Source organism: Leptonychotes weddellii, chromosome 10, assembly GCF_054177405.1.
Source record: "Leptonychotes weddellii isolate Sample4059 chromosome 10, ASM5417740v2, whole genome shotgun sequence".
NCBI lineage: Eukaryota > Metazoa > Chordata > Mammalia > Carnivora > Phocidae > Leptonychotes > Leptonychotes weddellii.
Window position 1 is genome coordinate 95,213,794 of NC_138378.1, and position 19,088 is coordinate 95,232,881.

General features: G+C 35.7%; 1 protein-coding gene across 5 annotated transcripts in view; it reads left to right on the plus strand.

The window, feature by feature from the left end:
- The window catches only part of HNRNPLL (heterogeneous nuclear ribonucleoprotein L like), a 38,205-nt gene extending 22,919 nt beyond the window's left edge, over positions 1 to 15,286 (plus strand). For 2 of the 5 annotated variants that reach the window (XM_081796884.1, XM_081796885.1), the window contains exons 7-13: positions 175 to 246; positions 4,673 to 4,890; positions 7,516 to 7,637; positions 8,105 to 8,306; positions 9,574 to 9,631; positions 9,722 to 9,820; positions 13,002 to 15,286. In XM_081796884.1, the coding sequence (XP_081653010.1) occupies positions 175 to 246; positions 4,673 to 4,890; positions 7,516 to 7,637; positions 8,105 to 8,306; positions 9,574 to 9,631; positions 9,722 to 9,820; positions 13,002 to 13,057 (827 nt within the window). In that variant the 3' untranslated portion in view covers positions 13,058 to 15,286. Of the gene's footprint in view, positions 1 to 174; positions 247 to 4,672; positions 4,891 to 7,515; positions 7,638 to 8,104; positions 8,307 to 9,304; positions 9,453 to 9,573; positions 9,632 to 9,721; positions 9,821 to 13,001 lie in introns of those variants that run through there. The other 3 variants (XM_081796887.1, XM_081796886.1, XM_081796888.1) reach the window with 2 other exon arrangements.
- Positions 15,287 to 19,088: the final 3,802 nt, after the last annotated feature.

A 19,088-nucleotide genomic window follows, 5' to 3' on the forward strand; every position in this document is an offset into this window, starting at 1 on the left:
TAAACTCTTGGTGTTTGTATTTAAATTGGATATGAATGGATGTTTAAAGTTAACCAGGAATCATATTTCTTTTATGAATTGTAATGGATGTTTTGAATGGGTGTTTCCCATGTGAGTACTCTGTTAAGTACTTGGGTCAAAATTGTTAAAACCATGTTTCTACTTTTGTGTCAGATAGAGGAAAGGGTCGCCAGAGACAAGCCATTTTGGGAGAACACCCTTCTTCGTTTAGACATGATGGCTATGGTAAGTTTGTCAAGGCAGAAGGAAGGTAGTATAGATGAACTATTAGAATTTTTCCATTTCTGATGAAGAATGGCACATTTCTTGTCTCTATTTTTCCTGCTCACCTGACTTGGCTTATAGGGGATCAGTCCCTTATAATGTACTCCCAAGGAGTTGTCCAAAATCCTTTGTTTTCTTAGGATATTGATATATCATATAATCCTTGAGATGAATGAGAGCTATTGGTTGGGGATTGAAAGCTTTTTTACCATTTTGGTTTGGTTTGGTTTGGTTTTGATTAGTAATGGGCTCTGGTCTGTTAGAGGACCAAAGGGAAATACTATTGGTTAGTAAGTATATTTTCTTCCATTCTAGCAATTATGAACAAAGAGGAACTTTGAGTAATAAAGGCAAAAAGAATGGGTCATTTGTCAAAAAGAAACATGTTTCTGGTTAGAGCCTAATTTTTTAGTTCTACAGTTGGTATTTTGGCTTTGGCAAAATTTGTTTGTATTTAATTCCTCTTTTAAAACTTCTCAGTTTTAATGTTTGCTGTCTTGGTAAGATTAAGATCATGAAACCTAGAATATTCTTCCCCAGGAAAAAGTTAGGTATCAGACTATTGTCCTTGTAGGGGTAGATGTTGAGAATTGCTATTGATAAGACTTTTAACTGGTTATAAGTTCTGTGTTTTTTAATCTTTTTTAGTTTTTAGTAGTAGTTATTGGCCCCACCTATTCTGTGGTTTAAAGCTGAAGTACAATGCTATTTGAAGTGGTAGAAGATAGAAATTGCTATATTGTACTCTCGGGATTTATCTTCGAAAATCTCCCTGTGTTGCCTATTTTCAAATTGCCTACCTGTTTGATGACTCTCTTTAGCCGTGAGTTTTAGCTTATTCCTTAGTGTCGTTTTTTGAACTCTGGGATTTAGTACCTCTGTGTGTGTGTGTGTGTGTGTGTGTGTGTGTCTGTTCAGGTTGCTATGGTAGTCTATATGGCAGAAGTGATTGAAACAATCTCTTTTTTTGTCAAAACAGTAAGTGTGGTATAGAATGAAAATCTTCCTACTGTTGTTTTAGTGAGTTCCTTGATCATTTTTCTTAGCTGTTTCTTTAACAGCATAAATATTAAATCTGGTCATATGGATAGTTCTGCTCCTGCAGTAAAGAAACACTTATTAAGAGCCTCCTGTGCTTTCCATAATGGAAGGTTACAAAGAGTTGCTAACCGCAAGTTTGTAGTGTAGTCGTGGAGTATATGTGTCATGGCAGTCAGCGGAAGGCTAAAAACTGTTTAAATATTTTGCCAAAGGGGCCTAGAAAAATCTGTGAAAGAATAAATGAAGGACAAACAACCTTACTGTGGTAGTGTTGACACAGACTATTTTCTCAGTATGGGTTTTCAGGTTTGCCTTTCTTTATAAAATATATCTTACTGAAAAATTGTATAAATAAAAATATATGCCTGCCGAGAAGAACTTTGTATTTTTAAAAAGCCTATTGTGAAATTCTTTGTCAGTTTCATACTCTGATTGATTTTGCATGTTTGTGTGTGTGTACATTTTAATGTAAGCTTACTTAAAGAGAGGTGCAAAATTCTTTGCATTGGCAGTTAAATAGGGTCCTGCTGAGGAGGAATGGTTGTGGTGGGGTTGTGTAGGGGCATCCATTCTGAGCTAGGTCTATTGAAACAGTTAACTCTCTGAGGATAACTTGTTCTGCTTTCCTAGGGGAGTATAGGAGGAGAGAGAGATAAATAAAAAGAGGTGGAGAAGAGAAGTAAGGTGAGGAAATCGGGGGGAAAGCGAAGAAGATGGGGAGTAGGTGCTAGTGATATATTGAGCCTTTTTAAAAGCTGCAAAGCGTAGCTGTATCCCTTCAGATCAGCAATTCAGCAAAACAGGTGTTTTTGCATTTTGGTGTCGTATCATGGGTGGCTTTTCCTTTATGATGGTATATGAGAATGAGGGAATAGAAAAGGCTTAATTATTTAATTAAATTTATTCATTGGTTTATTACAGCAGTATAAATCTGTGCTTTCAGAATTCTTTAAATCTTTTACTTTGGGAAGCCCTGTCCGATGAGGGGAGGTGGTAGACGTCCTTATACTTGAAAAATATTATTTTTACCACTTTTATACAGATTTATTTTCTGTGGGTCTAAGAAAAGTTTGTATATTAATTGCAAGCATCTTTGGATATGGCTCCTGGACCAAAGATTTTAAAGTACAAGGATGAGAAATGCCTTCCAAATGATAATAATGCCATTATGTAGCATTTTCCCACATAAGTGAATTTTTTTAATACCTGAAGTACTAGCTTTTTATGCATCAAAACATTTTGTATGAACTTTTTTATGTATAGAAACCTTTAAAAAGATTTTCTATTTTCTTAAACAATATAGGCAACAATTTAAATAGTGTAGATAACGTAATTTAATCCTGATCAGTTATAGTCTCTTGCACTGAATTCAGTTGTTACCTCTGGCAGTGGATCTCAACATTTTTGGCCAACTTCAGTAGAGTGGAAGTTTTCACTGCCCATGCACCACACATCTTTCTACTTTCTATGAAAAAGAAAATTTAGTGGTAATAGTGAAATGTCATTACTGTACAAGCAAATGGTGGTAGTGGAGGGACGGTATAGTAGGGATATGTACTTTTGCAATAGGGATAAGAATGATTGATATTTGACCCCAGCATATATATAAAGTTTAAATTGGAGGCCAAAACGTGTTGTTACTAACAAGTAACTCACCATGAGCTATATTGTTTGTTTTGATAAACTAATTATCAGCAAGAAGGGCAGTTGAAAACCATTCCAATTTAAGGCAACACTGACGATGCATTGATGAAGTGTTTCTTCCTCCATGAAATTGTAGGAATTCACACTGTGTGTGTGCTCAGTGGTAGTATTGCTGTGTTGTTATGAATGGCAGCTGTATTTAGAATACTGAATACTGAGTTGGAGTCCCCATGAGCTCTGATAGCATGCTATGAATACCAAAATGTAGTTCTTAGTACCTTACTTAGTAGATGACAAGTATCCCTTAAATAAAAATGAGAGTCAGTAGCATTACATATTCTTTACTTCTTGAGAAATGAGGAAAAGACTTGGGTTTTTGGATTGGTTTCTTGCACATCAGGAGGACCTTTGCATGTTATAAGAGTATACTTCTGTAATCACTAACTCAGGAGCACCTAACATGTATGGGTTTATATTTCTGAGCTATGCCTCCATTTTAGTTGCTGCTGCTTTTTTTTAAATTGAAGTATAGCTGACATACAATGTTATATTAGTTTCAGGTATACAGCATAGCGATTGGATGATTCTATACATTGTGCAGTGCTCACCATGATAAGTGTAGTACCATACAACGTCATTACAATATTATTGACCATATTCCCTCCACAGTACTTTTCATCCCAGAGACTTATTTTTTAGTAACTGGGAGTTGGTACTTGATCCCCTTCACCTATTTCACCGCCTCTCGTCTACCCTCCGGCAACCACCAGTTTATGAGTCAGTTTCTTAGTTGCTTCTCAGTTCTTACGACTCTCTCTTCTTGCTCTTGTGAATGTGCCCTCTGCCTGCTTTTAGTATCAGTTTCTCCAGACTCCCCCATTCCTGTCTGTTCCATTCACTTTAGCTTTATTTTTCTTGATACTTCCAATCTGTTATGGATGGGAAAACTGGATAAATCAAAGTTGTTTAGAACTACTCTAAAATTAGAAAGTTGATTCTTAATAAGGATTCTCAGCATGAGACATAGATTTGCGTGTGTTTTGTGACAACGGTTTCAGATATTCAGGCATTATTCTGGGTTCTTGATGTTGTTTCAGATAATGCAGGATGCTGAATAAATGACACCTTTCAGTAGGTGAGATATTAATGAAATTAGGAGTTTTGTTTCCTAAATTAGAATTAGGGGAATAAAATACCAGAAAGCACGTTACGGTAAAATATATCAAAGGAGATAGCTTTTCAGTGGAACTAGAGATGTTCTTTTTGTTATGTCTGTATAGAGATAGTTTCCAAGATTTCGCTGTATATTTTATTGTATTATCCTCCAAAAGGTGTTGGCAGAAGGTTTTTTTAAAAAAAAATTAAGATACAATTTATACACAGCGACCCAAAGTTTTACACTGATTCTCCCCATCCCTGCTATCTGTGGCCTGATCTTATATACTTTTTTGTTAAACCGTAGTTTTAAAAATACAAACTTAAAGCCTGATGTATATGCAGTGATGTGCAGGTCAATGTATCTTAGATCTGGTACACAGAAATACAGATTTTATTAATCCCCACAGGTTATATTTGAATATTAACACATTTATTTGAGTTTTCCTTGGACATACATCAAACTAGCTAATATTAATAGTTTACTTTTAATGTGGTGAAGAATATCTGCTAAAGTTGTGTTTTGTTTTGTTTATCATTTTTATAGGATCCCATGGTCCATTATTGCCTTTACCGAGTCGTTACAGAATGGGCTCTCGAGATACACCTGAGCTTGTTGCATATCCATTGCCACAGGCTTCTTCCTCTTACATGCATGGAGGAAATCCCTCTGGTTCAGTTGTAATGGTTAGTGGATTACATCAGCTAAAAATGAATTGTTCAAGAGTGTTCAACCTATTCTGCTTGTATGGAAATATTGAAAAGGTAAGTTTCGTTTTATATTAATTTCTTCTGCTAGGATATCTAGTAGGAAAGTTTGAAAAGGCAACAAATACATGTGTCTTCCCCTTGTATTAGGAACATACAAGTTCTTTTAGTAGTAAACCACATAAGCTAAAAATTCATTAGGTAGGAGCTTTAGAAATTGTTTTTTGTTGGTAAGTGATCAGTATAGGTTGTTGGTACTAAAAATAGTTTAAAAATAGCTAATATAAATAGAAGTCCAGAACAGTAGTTTAATTAATTACTAGCCTGTATTTTTTTTATCATTGCAAAGTGTTTCTAGCACTTAACATGTCGAACTATAGAATTCGAAAGAGGAGTACTTTCATGATGCTTGGCCACAAGTCATGAATTTTAGGAGAGTTCTAGATTTAATTACTTGCCTCCCAAATGCTAGATTTCCAGTATCTTCTGAGGAACAATGTGCTTTTAGCTCTATCAGTATTTGAAACTGACAAAATGTGTTCAAAACTTTATCTGGAGGCTTACACTCAAAAAGTAGCAAAATATTTGAATTTTACATATTTTAAAGATCTTTAAAGCTATAACCTTATTTTCATTAGACAACCATTTCCCCAGATCTGTGCTGTTTTGTTCATTGATATCTCATAAATATTTAAAATAGTATCATAAAGTAGATACTTAAACTATTTTCTAAAGAATCATGGAAATTTAACTGGGGAAATGATTGGTCATCTTAAGTTACCAATTGTTTGATACACTTGCCAACTTGAGTTTCAGTACTGAGATAATGTTATTTTTCTCTGTTGTTTTAAGTGATTTTAGTGTTCTTTTCACAACAATAAAAAGGTACAAGCATGTGAGTCATAAATGTGTGGGAGCGGGAGCATGGCTTCAAAAGTTGGTACTGTTAGTTCTTAGTTCATTAATTCTAAAGTAAAGGCTCCTTGAACTGAGAAAGCAACTCAGAAAATCTCTGGAACAAGAATTTTCTCAGCATAACCATTTGACCGCATTTAGAAAAGAAAAGAAAGAAAATCCCACATTGGTCTAGGGATAACATATGGGGTGTTTCTGCTTATATAACTTGCCAGGAATACATGGACAGATTTAGCAACACTGGGAGAAGTAGTTCAGATTTTTTCACACAGACATTTATCTTAGACACCTAGGTGTTAGTTAAGGTTTAGGAACTGCATGTTTGATAACTAAATGGGCTTTAATGTGTATTTTAACCTTATCACATAATGTTACTTTTCTCTTAGTGCTTTTCACATTTGTAGACAATCAGATCAGTCAGTTAAATCAACATCTTTAGTATATCTTTGTCTTTTCTGTTATGAACTAATTGTCTCATGATTTAGAAACCTAAGTCATTTTGTCTAATAAACTTAGAAGTTTTCTGTGTGCTATTTGAACAATTCCAGTCTCAAATGTCAAAAAAAATATTTTAAACAATCTATTATGATACATGAAACTTAGGCTATGCTAGTCCTTTAAAAGACCTATATATAGGTAAGTATGCCTCGCCGTTTTTTAGATTTACAAGTACAAGAGCTACATATTTAACATAAGATACTTATTTAGTCATTGTTAGATTTGTAGGATGTTATTGGATTAAATCAAGGTATAGAAATTTTGCCCACAAGAAGATAATTGATTTCAAGTAAAGCTGAAAAGTCCTGCTACAACTGAGTTTTGTTCAAGTACAGGTATAGTATAAAAATGCTGGAATAGCCCATTAAAATTGGTAGTTGCAAGGGTGGATATAAATGCTATGCTGCATTTGTTATGTAAATACATTTGTAGTATTTTAAGGCTAACAGATATTTCAAGGTGTCATGAATGTTAGTGGTACAGAATAGCTATTGAAGGACTTTCTAAGGGGTAGGGGGTAGGTACTATGCTGAATGATTATCATACATTAACCCATTTAACCCTTATTACTATAGTGTTATCTACTAAAATTAGAATAATATAAGAGGCTAAGTATGGCCTCTGCCCAAGATGCCATGAAAAATTGTGAAGTATGCCTGTTTTTAAAACTGCCCCTACCTTGTACAAGCCTTCCTACTGGCAATGCTGTCTCAAGGCCGTCATGCATTATTTCCTACAGCATCTTGTTTATTGCTTTAACAGCATTCTGAGTAGTTGGGAATTATTTTTTACTTTTAAATTTTTGACCTACCTACCAGAATATAAGTTTCAAGAAGACTGTGTCTATTACATTTACCATTAATACCCAGTATCCAGCACAGTGTTTATCAAAACATTAGGCACCTAATAAATGTTTGTTGAATGAATAAATATTGATGAACTGTACCAGGTATTATCATTGTCTCTGTTTTATAGGGAGATCTGTGGCTCAGAGAAGAAAATCACCCCAAATCACACAATAAGTAGCAGAGCCAGGGTAAGCCTGTGCTCTTCTTCATTGTGCTACACAATAGAATTATAGTCTTCCTTTTTAACTTTGTTGAATTTTGGTAAGAGTTATGAGTGTCTAACAGCACAGCAGAGTAAAGTCAAGATTCCAGGTGATCTTCTGTATTTGACCTCAACCACTTAAATCATACTCTCTTTCAGAAATTCCGTTATTATAGAAGGGAAATAAATAGTCACCTTTTTGGGATTTTGTATTTACAGGTAAAATTTATGAAGACCATTCCTGGTACAGCACTGGTAGAAATGGGTGATGAGTATGCTGTAGAAAGAGCTGTCACACACCTTAACAATGTCAAATTATTTGGGAAAAGACTTAATGTTTGGTAATTATCTTAAAAGTGGTAAATTTTAAAAGTATTAAAAAAATCTTCATTTTTATTAGAGATACTAATTTCAATTTCAGAATATTTTAATGTAATTGAGAGCACATTTGAAACTAGCACCTATAATGTTATCATTTTAGACAAAGTATGTTAGGTTCATATAATTCAGGTTTTGCTCACCTATACCTAGTTTTTAGTGTTATGATTATAAAACAGCATGTTAAAAATGGGCAAGTTTTATATAAAGTTTCCTAAACTATAAGAGTGATAGATTATAACTTAAACTAAATTTAAGTATTCAAATAAATGTTTAAAATATTAAATAACTAAATCACATTTAAATAACTACATTTGTCTTATTTGTTAAAATTGATGCAGGCATAGATATTAACCTTTTGACACTGCCTACTTGTTGCTTTTTATCTAACAAGGTATCTTCTATACCTTTTTTCCTTCCCAATCTTTAGTGTGTCTAAACAACATTCAGTTGTTCCAAGTCAAATATTTGAGCTGGAGGATGGTACAAGTAGCTACAAAGATTTTGCAATGAGCAAAAATAATCGCTTTACAAGTGCTGGTCAAGCATCTAAGAATATAATCCAGCCACCCTCATGTGTGCTGCATTATTACAATGTTCCATTGTGTGTCACAGAGGAGACCTTCACAAAGGTAGGTGCTGAAATACAGCTGTGTAGAATGTTTCTATTTCTTATTTTAAAATTTATAATATTTTAGCCTCATTTTAAAGTCTTGCTCTGTTCATCATCTGCTTTTGATATTATTAGTATTTTGTTATTTAGTTCACTCTTTGACCATTGTACTTTTCTGGCCTCCATTCTGCATTAGCCTTTTTAGTCTTTTGTTGTTTTGTGGCTCCGTCTTTTTGAGAGTCGGAATTAGAATGAGATACCTGACTTCTTCATTCAGAGAGTTCTTTTATTATGCCCTTAAATCTTGCCCATAACGGGGCACCTGGGTGGCTCATTCGGTTAAGATCCTGGGATCGAGTCCCGCATTGGGCTCCCTGCTCAGCAGAGAGCCTGCTTCTCCCTCTCCCTTTGCCCCCCCTCCCACTCGTGCTCATGTGCGCACGCTCTCTCTCTCTCATAAAAATAAATAAAAATCTTTAAAAAAAAAAAATCTTGCCCATAACAAAATTTTATATATCCCTGCCTTTTTGCCAAACTGTAGGAAATGCTTCAGAAAAGAATTGATTTTCTGGGAAAATTTCTGGGAACTCCACTCTGTCCCTTAGGTACTAGATAAATCCTAACAACTCTGAGAATACATATTTCAGTTATAAATCTGTGGTTTTATTGTACAGCACTAAATTATTTACATAGTTTATAGAATATCACTTTTTAAAGTTTATTTTCTCATAGAACTTACCAATCTAAAAATATGTTTGGGGGGCGCCTGGGTGGCTCAGTCGTTAAGCGTCTGCCTTTGGCTCAGGTCATGATCCCAGAGTCCTGGGATCAGGTCCTGCATTGGGCTCCCTGCTCAGCGGGAAGCCTGTTTCTCCCTATCCCACTCCCCCTGCTTGTGTTCCCTCTCTCCCTGTCTCTCTCTCTATCAAAAAAAAAATAATAATAAAAACATGTTTGATTTAATTCATTCATGCCAGACTTAAATGCTGCCATAAAGTTTATTTTCCTTTCTTCCAGAGAGAGAGTGAGAGCATGATGAGCACATGAGTGCACGCAGGGGGGCGGGGAGGGGCAGAGGGAGAGGCACAGAGAGAATCTTAAGCAGGCTTCACGCTGGGGCCCAGTGCTCACGACCCTGAGATCATGACCTGAGCTGAAATCAAGAATCGGACACTTAACCAACTGAGCCACACAGGTGCCCCCATAAAGTTTACTTTCTAAAAAAGGAAAAGGCGGGAATATTATTTTGGCCATATTTTTAATGGAGTTTCACATTTCTTTGACAGTTATGTAATGACCACGAAGTTCTTACATTCATCAAATATAAAGTGTTTGATGCAAAACGTAAGTGCACATGCCCTCTTTTTAAGTTTTCTGGTTAAACTGATGACAAGCACGTAACAACTGGATTTGTGTTTCTTTGTTTTGTTTTAGCTTCTGCCAAAACACTTTCTGGGCTATTAGAATGGGAATGCAAAACTGATGCAGTAGAAGCCCTTACAGCACTTAATCACTACCAGATAAGAGTTCCAAGTAAGTAAAATTGTGTCATAATTATTCAGTAGGAGTTACTTTAGTACATCGACAATAATTTTAAAATAACACTTACTGGTTTTGTTTTTTTTTTTTAATAGAGAAGTATGAAGAAAAAAGTCCTACAAATCCCACAATCCACACAATCCTTGTATTAGTTACCTATTGCTGTGTAACAGATTACCACATTTAGCATCTTAAAATAGCAAACTGAGGGTGTTTAGCTGGGTGTTTCTAGCTTAGGGTCTCTTGAGGTTGCAGTCAAGCTGTTGTCTGGGTCTACAGTCATTTCAAGTCATGATTGGAGATTGGGAAATCCATTTCCAAGCTCATTTATGTGGTGGTTTGCAAGTCCAGTGAAGCTACATTGGCCCTTTCATCATGGTGGCTGGCTTCCTTCAGAGTGAGTGATCCAAGAGGGATGAGAGCAAAAGACTAAAACGGAAGCCACAGTGTCTCTTATAACCTAACATTGGAAGTGACATATTATCACTTATGCTGTATTCTTGTGGTCACACAGACCACCCGTGGTACAGTGTGGGAGGGGACTGTACAGAGCTGTGAATACCAGGAGGGTAGGGATCGTTGGGGCCATCTTGGATGCTGGCTTCCACAGTCTCTGTTGATCTTTTTAGAAGAAAGCGATACATACATTTATGTGGTTAAAAAACTTAAAACAGCACATCAGGTACAAAATGAAAGTTAAAGCTTTCTACAACTTCTAACCAATTGTCTCCTTTTATTCCTCCTCCTCAGGGTATGTATATCTACATTTTTAAAAGTTATACAAAATGGTTCTTCTATACAACTCTTCAGTGCCTTGCTGTTTTCACTTAATATGCCTTGGAACTATATATCAGCACTTGCAAAGCTACTACTACTTCTTTTTTTTTTTTAAAGCATACGCAGAGTAGCTATTCATAGTAGAGATATACCACAGTTTGATTTACCCATTTCCCCACTAATGAATACAGTTTTTTTCCAATTTGTTTTTTCTATTACTATAATACAACATCCTTATCATTGCACTTTTTGTATTTGTAGGGCAATTTCCTAGTAGTGGAGAACGTAAAGGTTTATATTCTGATAAATGTTGCTAGATTGCCCTTTAAAAAGGTTGCACCAGTTTACATTTCTACCTGTGGTATGTGAGAATGCCTGTTTCCCAGCACTCTTTACCAACACTGAGTCTTGTCAGATGTTGAATCTTTAACCAGTATGATAGATGAAAAATGGTATTCCATTGTTTTAATTTGTATTAAATGAAATTGTCACTGTTTATTCTCTCCAGAATGGTAAACGACCTCTTTTTCTACCACACAAAGTATGCTCAAGTATTTAACTTTTGAAGCTTTGTGCTGTGTACTTTATTTTGATTCTGGATCTAAAGGGTGTTAAACCCTTATTTTTCTAAATAGTGGGAGAAAAAAATATTAATTTTATTAGGTGTGATGTGGAAAAAGAAAAATACACACTGACAGATTTATGGGTAGAATAAACTTATCTAGGATTTAGTTTAAAATATTCCAGCTCCCAAAATGTGTGTTGGGTAGGTAGATGAAATAAGACTGCCAAATGCTGACAATTATTGAAGCTAGGTGGTTTATCATATCAATCTATATATTTTTTTATGTTTAAAAATTTTAATTAAAAGATAAAAAATAAATAGGAATACTTCCTTTCATTTAACTTTTAGTCACAAAAGTAAATTTTAAGTAATAAATCAAGCCTAATATTTGTTAGAAGGTTTTTAAAGGGTTTAAAATTATATGCATATTTGAGACATACCCAAGATGTATTTTATTTTATTTTATTTTTTTTTAAAGATTTATTTATTTATTTGAGAGAGCGAGAATGAGAGAGAGTACATGAGAGGGGGGAGGGTCAGAGGAAGAAGCAGACTCCCCGCCGAGCAGGGAGCCCGATGCGGGACTCGATCCCGGGATTCCAGGATCATGACCTGAGCCGAAGGCAGTTGCTTAACGAACTGAGCCACCCAGGCGCCCCCCAAGATGTATTTTAAACTCCTTGGAGGCAGGAACAGTTATTTATCTTTTCATCCTCTCCAGTGCATGCAAATACTTGTTAATTTATATGCTTTTTCCTTTATAGGAATTAAAATTTTTTTTAATATGTTAAGATACCAGAATTGTTTCTTTGTATAATTAATTGAGGAGGAATTATCTCTGCCTGGTCTGAGAAGTTAAAGAAAAATGTATAAAATGGAAAAATTTTTGTGGCTTATTCTCTTGGTTTTTTTTTTTCTTTTTTTTTTTTTGAGTAATTTTAGAATTTAATACTAGCTCTCCTGGAACTTTTTCAACTTATTAATATCTTCCTTTACATTCCATTCTTACCCATTTCCCAGCCTGTATTTGAATTTTTTTTTTTAATTTAAATTCAATTCGCCAACATATAGAACATCATTAGTTTCAGATGTAGGGTTCAATAATTCATCAGTTGCGTATAATACCCAGTGCTCATCACATCACCCTATTACCCCATCCCCTCTACCCACCTCCCTTCCAGCAACCCTCAGTTTGTTTCTTTTTTTTTTTTTAAGATTTTTTTTTTTTTTTTTAATTCATGAGAGACAGAGCGAGAGAGAAAGGCAGAGGGAGAAGCAGGCTCCCAAGGAGCAGGGAGCCCGATGCGGGACTCGATCCCAGGACCCTGAGATCATGACCTGAGCCGAAGGCAGACGTTAACCATCTGAGCCACCCAGGCGCCCCCCTCAGTTTGTTTCTTAGAGTTAAGAGTCTCTCAGGGTTTGTCTCCCTCTCTGATTACTTCCCATTCAGTTTGAACTGACTTTTATAGAGGAATTGCCATTCTAATATATTCTGCAAAGTGAACTTTGCTGATGGACATAAGCCTAATCCCATACTGTTTATCTGTAATGATTAATTAATTCACTAAGAAATATTGAGTGTCTCTATGTGTCAGATAAGGTTTAGAGCAGTAGGAATGTAGCAGTGGACAAAGTTCCTACCTTCATGTAGCTTACCTGCTGGTAGAGATGTACAAAAGTAATCTTCCCCTTACCTTACATGGAAATTTTCCTTCTTTATGTTTCCGCTTCTGATTTTATAAAAATGTGAAATAATTTACTCTGCTAATTCAAGGTAATCTTGAAAGTTTGATGAAGTGACCTGTTAACTTTGTTTTTTAATTTTTGCAGATGGTTCCAATCCCTACACATTGAAGCTGTGCTTTTCTACATCATCCCATTTATAAGAAGAGAAGAGCATGTTAGAATTTATGTTCACCTTTATTACAATTTTAAAGCTACACTTCATTAAAAAAAAACTAAGATGGTTGATCTAATGTTGCCTTGCTTACTTTGATTTAAGATCCTGTTCTGTAATAAACAAATATTTTGCCTTGAGTAAACTTGTTGTAAAGTTAAATATTGAATTGTTTTCATTTTAAAATAGAATGTCATAATGTAGACTATCTACAGCTTCCTTGTAGATTACGCAAATATATGATTTCTAATCTTATTATTTTTCTTCCACAGTGAAAATATATTTGCATTCTTAATGCTAATTATCTGCAAGTATTTTTCCATTGTGTATGAGATTAATGCAGGTGAAAGTATTGCATTTTAATATTATAGAATTCCTATTATATGTTTAGATGTTTAAGTATGTTGCAGTTATTCATATTAAACATAACTTGTATTTATTAAGTATTTTAATCAAGTTTGAGAATAACATTGCACACAATGAATTTTAAGTACTAAAGATTTAGCTGATTTTATATTTCTGAAAGGCTAACAGACATGGATACACTTGTACAGTATGCACTCAAACTTATTTAAATTGGTGTAATTTTTTTTTTTTTTAAGTCATTGTCCATTTGTATTGCCATGCCTCTGTTTCTAGTTCCAGTTTGGAGATTTTATAAAGTTACAACAATGAGTTAATGTGTTCATCTTCATTTGTTGCATGTGACTTGATCTTGAAAACACATCTGGTATTTGGCATTAAGCTTTTAATAGAAGTTATGATTAATAATTCCTAACCTGAGATCCATGAATGGGCTTTATTTAGGGAGTCCCAGAACCCCTTAAAATTGTATGTAGAATTTTGGGTACTTGCATTTTTATTTTTTACTCTTGAATCCATCAGTAATATATGTATTTTTCTATATGGTGCAAGGTGTAAGGATCTAATTTTATTTTTATTCCAAACAGATAGCTATTTGTTTCAACACCATTTATTAAACATTCTTTCTCCCACTGGATCTGTTTTTTTCCTTTTTTTAGAAAGAATATATCGTAAGGAAGGTGTAAGTAGGGTGTAAAACATGGTATTAAGAGACTATATATAGGGGCGCCTGGGTGGCTCAGTCGTTAAGTGTCTGACTTTGACTCAGGTCATAATCCCAGGGTCCTGGGATCGAGCCCCGCATCGGGCTCCCTGCTCAGCGGGAAGCCTGCTTCTCCCTCTCCCACTCCCCCTGCTTGTGTTCCCTCTCTCGCTGTGTCTCTCTCTGTCAAATGAATAAATAAAATCTTAAAAAAAAAAGACTATATGTAGCACACTTGAGTGCCTTGGTGGCTCAGTTGGTTAAGCGTCTGCCTTCAGCTCAGGTCATGATCCCAGGGTCCTAGGATGGAGCCCTGCATTGGGCTCTCTCCCTCTGCCTGCCACTCCCCTTGCTTGTGCTTGCTCTCTTTCTCTCACTCTTGTAAAAAATAAAATCTTAAAAAAAAAGAGAGACTATAGTACACTTGTTATCAAATTCATTTTTTAAGATGAGTTAATTAATTTGACATAGCGCATAAGCAGGGGGAGAAGCAGGCTCCCCACTGAGCAGGAAGCCTGATACGGGGCTCAATCCCAGGACCCTGGGATCATGACCTGAGTTAAAGCAGACAAAGCTTAACCAGCTGAGCCACCCAGGTGCCCCAAATTCATAGCTTTTTTATAATAAAAATGTGATATAGCCATTTTGTATTTATCTTTAAAAGAGGGAAAATGTTTCATCTACCCAGATTAACTGAATAGTTGGCAATAGCAGTTTTGTGGTCTTGAGACTTTTAAATTTGCAAGTAGAAGTTCCATTTAAATCTTTTGTAAAAGTTTTATTTTGAATTTTAACTTAAAAGAGTTTGCCTTAATCCTTTTAGAAATGAGACGGGTTTAAAAAGTTTAGAGCTATTGAATAGAAAGTTAAGCTGGAAACTAAACACACATTAACATTTACTTCCCCTTGAATTTTAATAGCTGCGGACAATGTCCCTTTAGCCCTCTAAAGACCTAGAAAAATTTAAATTCAGTCTAGAGGCGTTTTAGACTCTTAACGATGCAATACAGTATGTTTTGCCGAGGGTAACTTTGTGTACGAACTCTAAGCGTATGGTACTGTGTTGTGTATGTACATTCCTCATTCATTCATTGCCAATTTAAAACCTAAGTTTACCTAACTCTACAATAAACAAAGCTTTTTTTCCCCTTCCCTTATAAATACTTTTCTACATTTGTTGCAAAATTAAGATGTCTTAATTTTAAAAGATAACTTCTGAGTTTGTGTAATAATTGTCTCCTTCTCTTCCCCTCTTCTGAAAAGTAATGGTGATGGTTATAGATTATTTTGTATTTTAGGAAACAAAAACTTGATGATGACGGGACTTATTTAATTTAGATTTGGTTTATTTTTTATTTATTTTTATTTTTTAAAGATTTATTTATTTGACAGCACAAGTAGGCAGAGCAGCAGGCAGAGGGAGAGGGAGAAGCAGACTCCCCTCTGAGCAGGGAGCCCGAAGCGGGGCTCGATCCCAGGACTCTGGGATCATGACCTGAGCCGAAGGCAGATGCCTAACCAACTGAGCCACCCAGGTGCCCCTTTAGGTTTGGTTTAAGTGGTATTGACTATTTTTTATTTATTTTTTTAAAAGATTTATGTGTTTTAGAGAGAAAGCACGGGGAGGGGCAGAGGGAGAGGGAAAGAGAGTCATAAGCAGACTCTGCGCTGAGCATGGAGCTGACGGGGGACTAGATCTCAGGACCCCAAGATCATGACCTGAGCCAAAACCAAGAACTGGTAGCTCAACCGACTGTGCCACCCAGGCGCCCCTAAGTGGTATTGACTTTTAGATATGAACTCTGTCTTAATTCTCTTTCCCCAACAAAGTGATGAGTAAATTCTTCAGGTGTAAAGTATGTTTAAAAAAAAAAAAAATTAGCACAAGCAGGGGTAGCAGCAGGCAGAGGGAGAAGCTGACTCCCCGCTGCGCAGGGAGCCTGATGTGGGGCTTGATCCTGGGACCCTGGGATCATGACCTGAGCTGAAGGCAGATGCTTGACCAACTGAGCCACCCAGGCGCTCCTAAAGTGTGTTTAAGTTGTACCTTACTGATCTGTGCACTGGTGTGTCAGCCCTATACTTTGCTATCAGTAATGTCTTCGACAGTTTACTTGGGCATCCCTGCTGTTAATATCTGTTATTATCCGATCCTAGAATGGAATTGGCTTTGGCAACGTTCTCTCTTTCCTTAGCCTTAACAACATTTCTTGTGCTATCTTTCTGCTTTTAGGAGAACATGAAAGAACAGATTCTATAGCTGTAAAGAAATAATACTAGCTTTTGTTTTTTAAATATTGGAATCCTATTCCATATCTAAATTCCATTAAATATTTGATGATACCTCTGTATAACTGAGTTAAGGAATATAAGCTGCCTATTAAAGTCCCACTTTCCTGCTGAGGGTATTACCCCAAATAAACAAAACAAAACTGCCATTGTAGCTGATAGAAGACTTACCAGCATCCTAGTGATTTGGTTATCCAGACTATATTTTCTAGGACTGAACTGAGAGAAGAGAATAAAAATGACCAAATAGGGTCAATTATGTTTCATTTTGTTGTTGTTGTTGTTGTTGGTCAAGCACATGTGTTTCATTTTTTTTAAAATCACTATTTGTAGGGATAGGTTGCTAGGGAACTGCTTTTTAGTAGTTATCAGTGATACTGTATTCCTCTCCAGAGCAAAGCAATTTTGACTGTAGAGCATTCTTCCATAATTAAGAATCAAAAGCACAAGGAGCTTTGCTTCACTTAAAAAGTTCTTCAGGTCGCAAAGGTCCTTGTAAGAAAGATAACTGCAATAAACTTTCCTGCCTCCATATGGCCATTTGGCTTAAGAAAATTTAGTCCATTAAAGGGCCATGTAAAGTAGCAAGCCTTTTTGGGGTCCCAGGGTGGCTCACTACTTTAAGCGTCTGCTTTCAGCTTAGGTCATGATCCCAGGGTTCTGGGATCGAGCCGTGAGTCCAACTCCCTCTGAGTGGGGAGTCTCCTTCTCCCTCTGCCTCCCTCCCCCACTCATGCTCGCTCACTTTCTCTCAAATAAATAAAATCTTTTTTTAAAAAAGTAGCAAACCTTTTTTTTATCATAGTACCACTTGTTTGCTCATAGAGTTAATCACAAAAAACGATTTAGAGGAAACAAAAAATTAAGGTTCATATCTGTCCCTCAGCATGTTTTATTCCTTCTAAATTATTTCTACTATGATGATTTCCAATGTCAACTAAAAAATAAGTGGTGCAAACGTGATTCCTGCTTAAAGCCAAGAAAACCATTGGGAATTTGAAATCTAGTGGATATTTAATCTGTAATGTCATTGCTTTTTTCCTAAAACAAAAACAAACAAACAAAAAAAACCCTGAAACAAAGCCTAGCATTTTTACCAAACGGATTCGAGTGCTAATTCAAAACTGATAAATTTTATTTCGTTCATTCAGCTAATCACCTTTCTAGCCATCTCAATTTTAATTTTAACATGCTTTGAACTTGAACAAATACAGAAGACTTTGCTTTACCACTAGAAATTTCTTGAATATAAAGCCCTTTATCTGAGGAAGCACTTGAAAATCTCTTCGTGTTTTGTTTGTTTTTAAGTTTTTATTTTAATCACCCGGTGCTCTTCATGACAAGTGCACTCCTTAATCCCCATCACCTATTTAACCCCATTCCCCACCCACTTCCCCTCTGGAAAACCATCAGTTTGTTCTCTTGCTTTTTTTTCCCCCCTTTGCTCATTTGTTTTTTAAGTTCCACATATGAGTGAAATCATGTGGTATTTGTTATTTGTCTTTCTCTGACTGACTTATTTCACTGAGGATTATACTCTAGCTCCATCCATGTCATTGCAAATGGCAAGGTTTCATTATTTTATATGGCTGAATAATACTCCATTATGTATCTATATCTCATATCTTTATCCATCAGTTGATGGACACTTGGGCTGTTTCCATAATTTGGCTATTGTAAATAACACTGCTGTAAACATTAGGTTGCATGTATCCCTTTGAATTAGTGTTTTCGTATTCTTTAGGTAAATACCTGGTAGTGGGATTGCTGGGTTGTAGGATAGTTCTATTTTTAACTTTTTGAGGAATCTCTGTGCTGTTGTCCAGAGTGGCTGCACCAGTTTGCATTCCCACCAACAGTGCAAGAGGGTTTGTTTTTCTCCACATCCTCGCCAACACCTGTTGTTTCTTTTTTATTTTAGCCATTCTGACAAGTGTGAGGTAGTTTGGATTTGCATTTTCCTGATGTTAAGTGATAATGTGTCTGTTGGCCATCTGTATGCTGTATGTCTTCTTTGGAGAAATGTCTGTTCATGTCTTATGCCCATTTTTAAATCATATTATTTGTTTTTTGGGTGAAATTCTCTTAGTTTTAATTTATGAATTATGAATTTATGAATTTAATTGCTGCCTCTCGCCTTTCTTCATTTTGTAGAGTAATTGAGGTTTGAGTGAGCCTTACTGACTTAATCTGATTCCTGCACCCCAGTGGCTCTTAGTGCTCCCTTGGAGAACATTTCAACAGTTTGTAGGAGTGCTTTTTCACAGTTTAGGGGGCTAATACTACAAATATTTGATGGGCAGGGACTAGGAAGAATTGTCCCTTGTCCTATATGAATTGCCAGTATCCCATCAGATATTATCTGATCTTAGAATTGACTCTCTTTTGTAGATATAAACTCAGTGTTTTTGTATACAGTACAATGAATTTCCTAGGAATGCAACTGCCTTGTAAAGCAAGGAAAGATGATTGTTTTGTTTGGAATATTTCTAAGAGTTGTTTGCTGTTTTGGAAAATTATATCATTATAGTATTTGAGTTGACATTACAGCACATCAGGGTCAGTTTTCATTTGCAGCAGTCCTACTCCTCTATCTTCTATTGTAGTCATTCCTGAACAGTTATGTATCACAATATGCATTGATTATAAGTTTTATTTCTCCCTG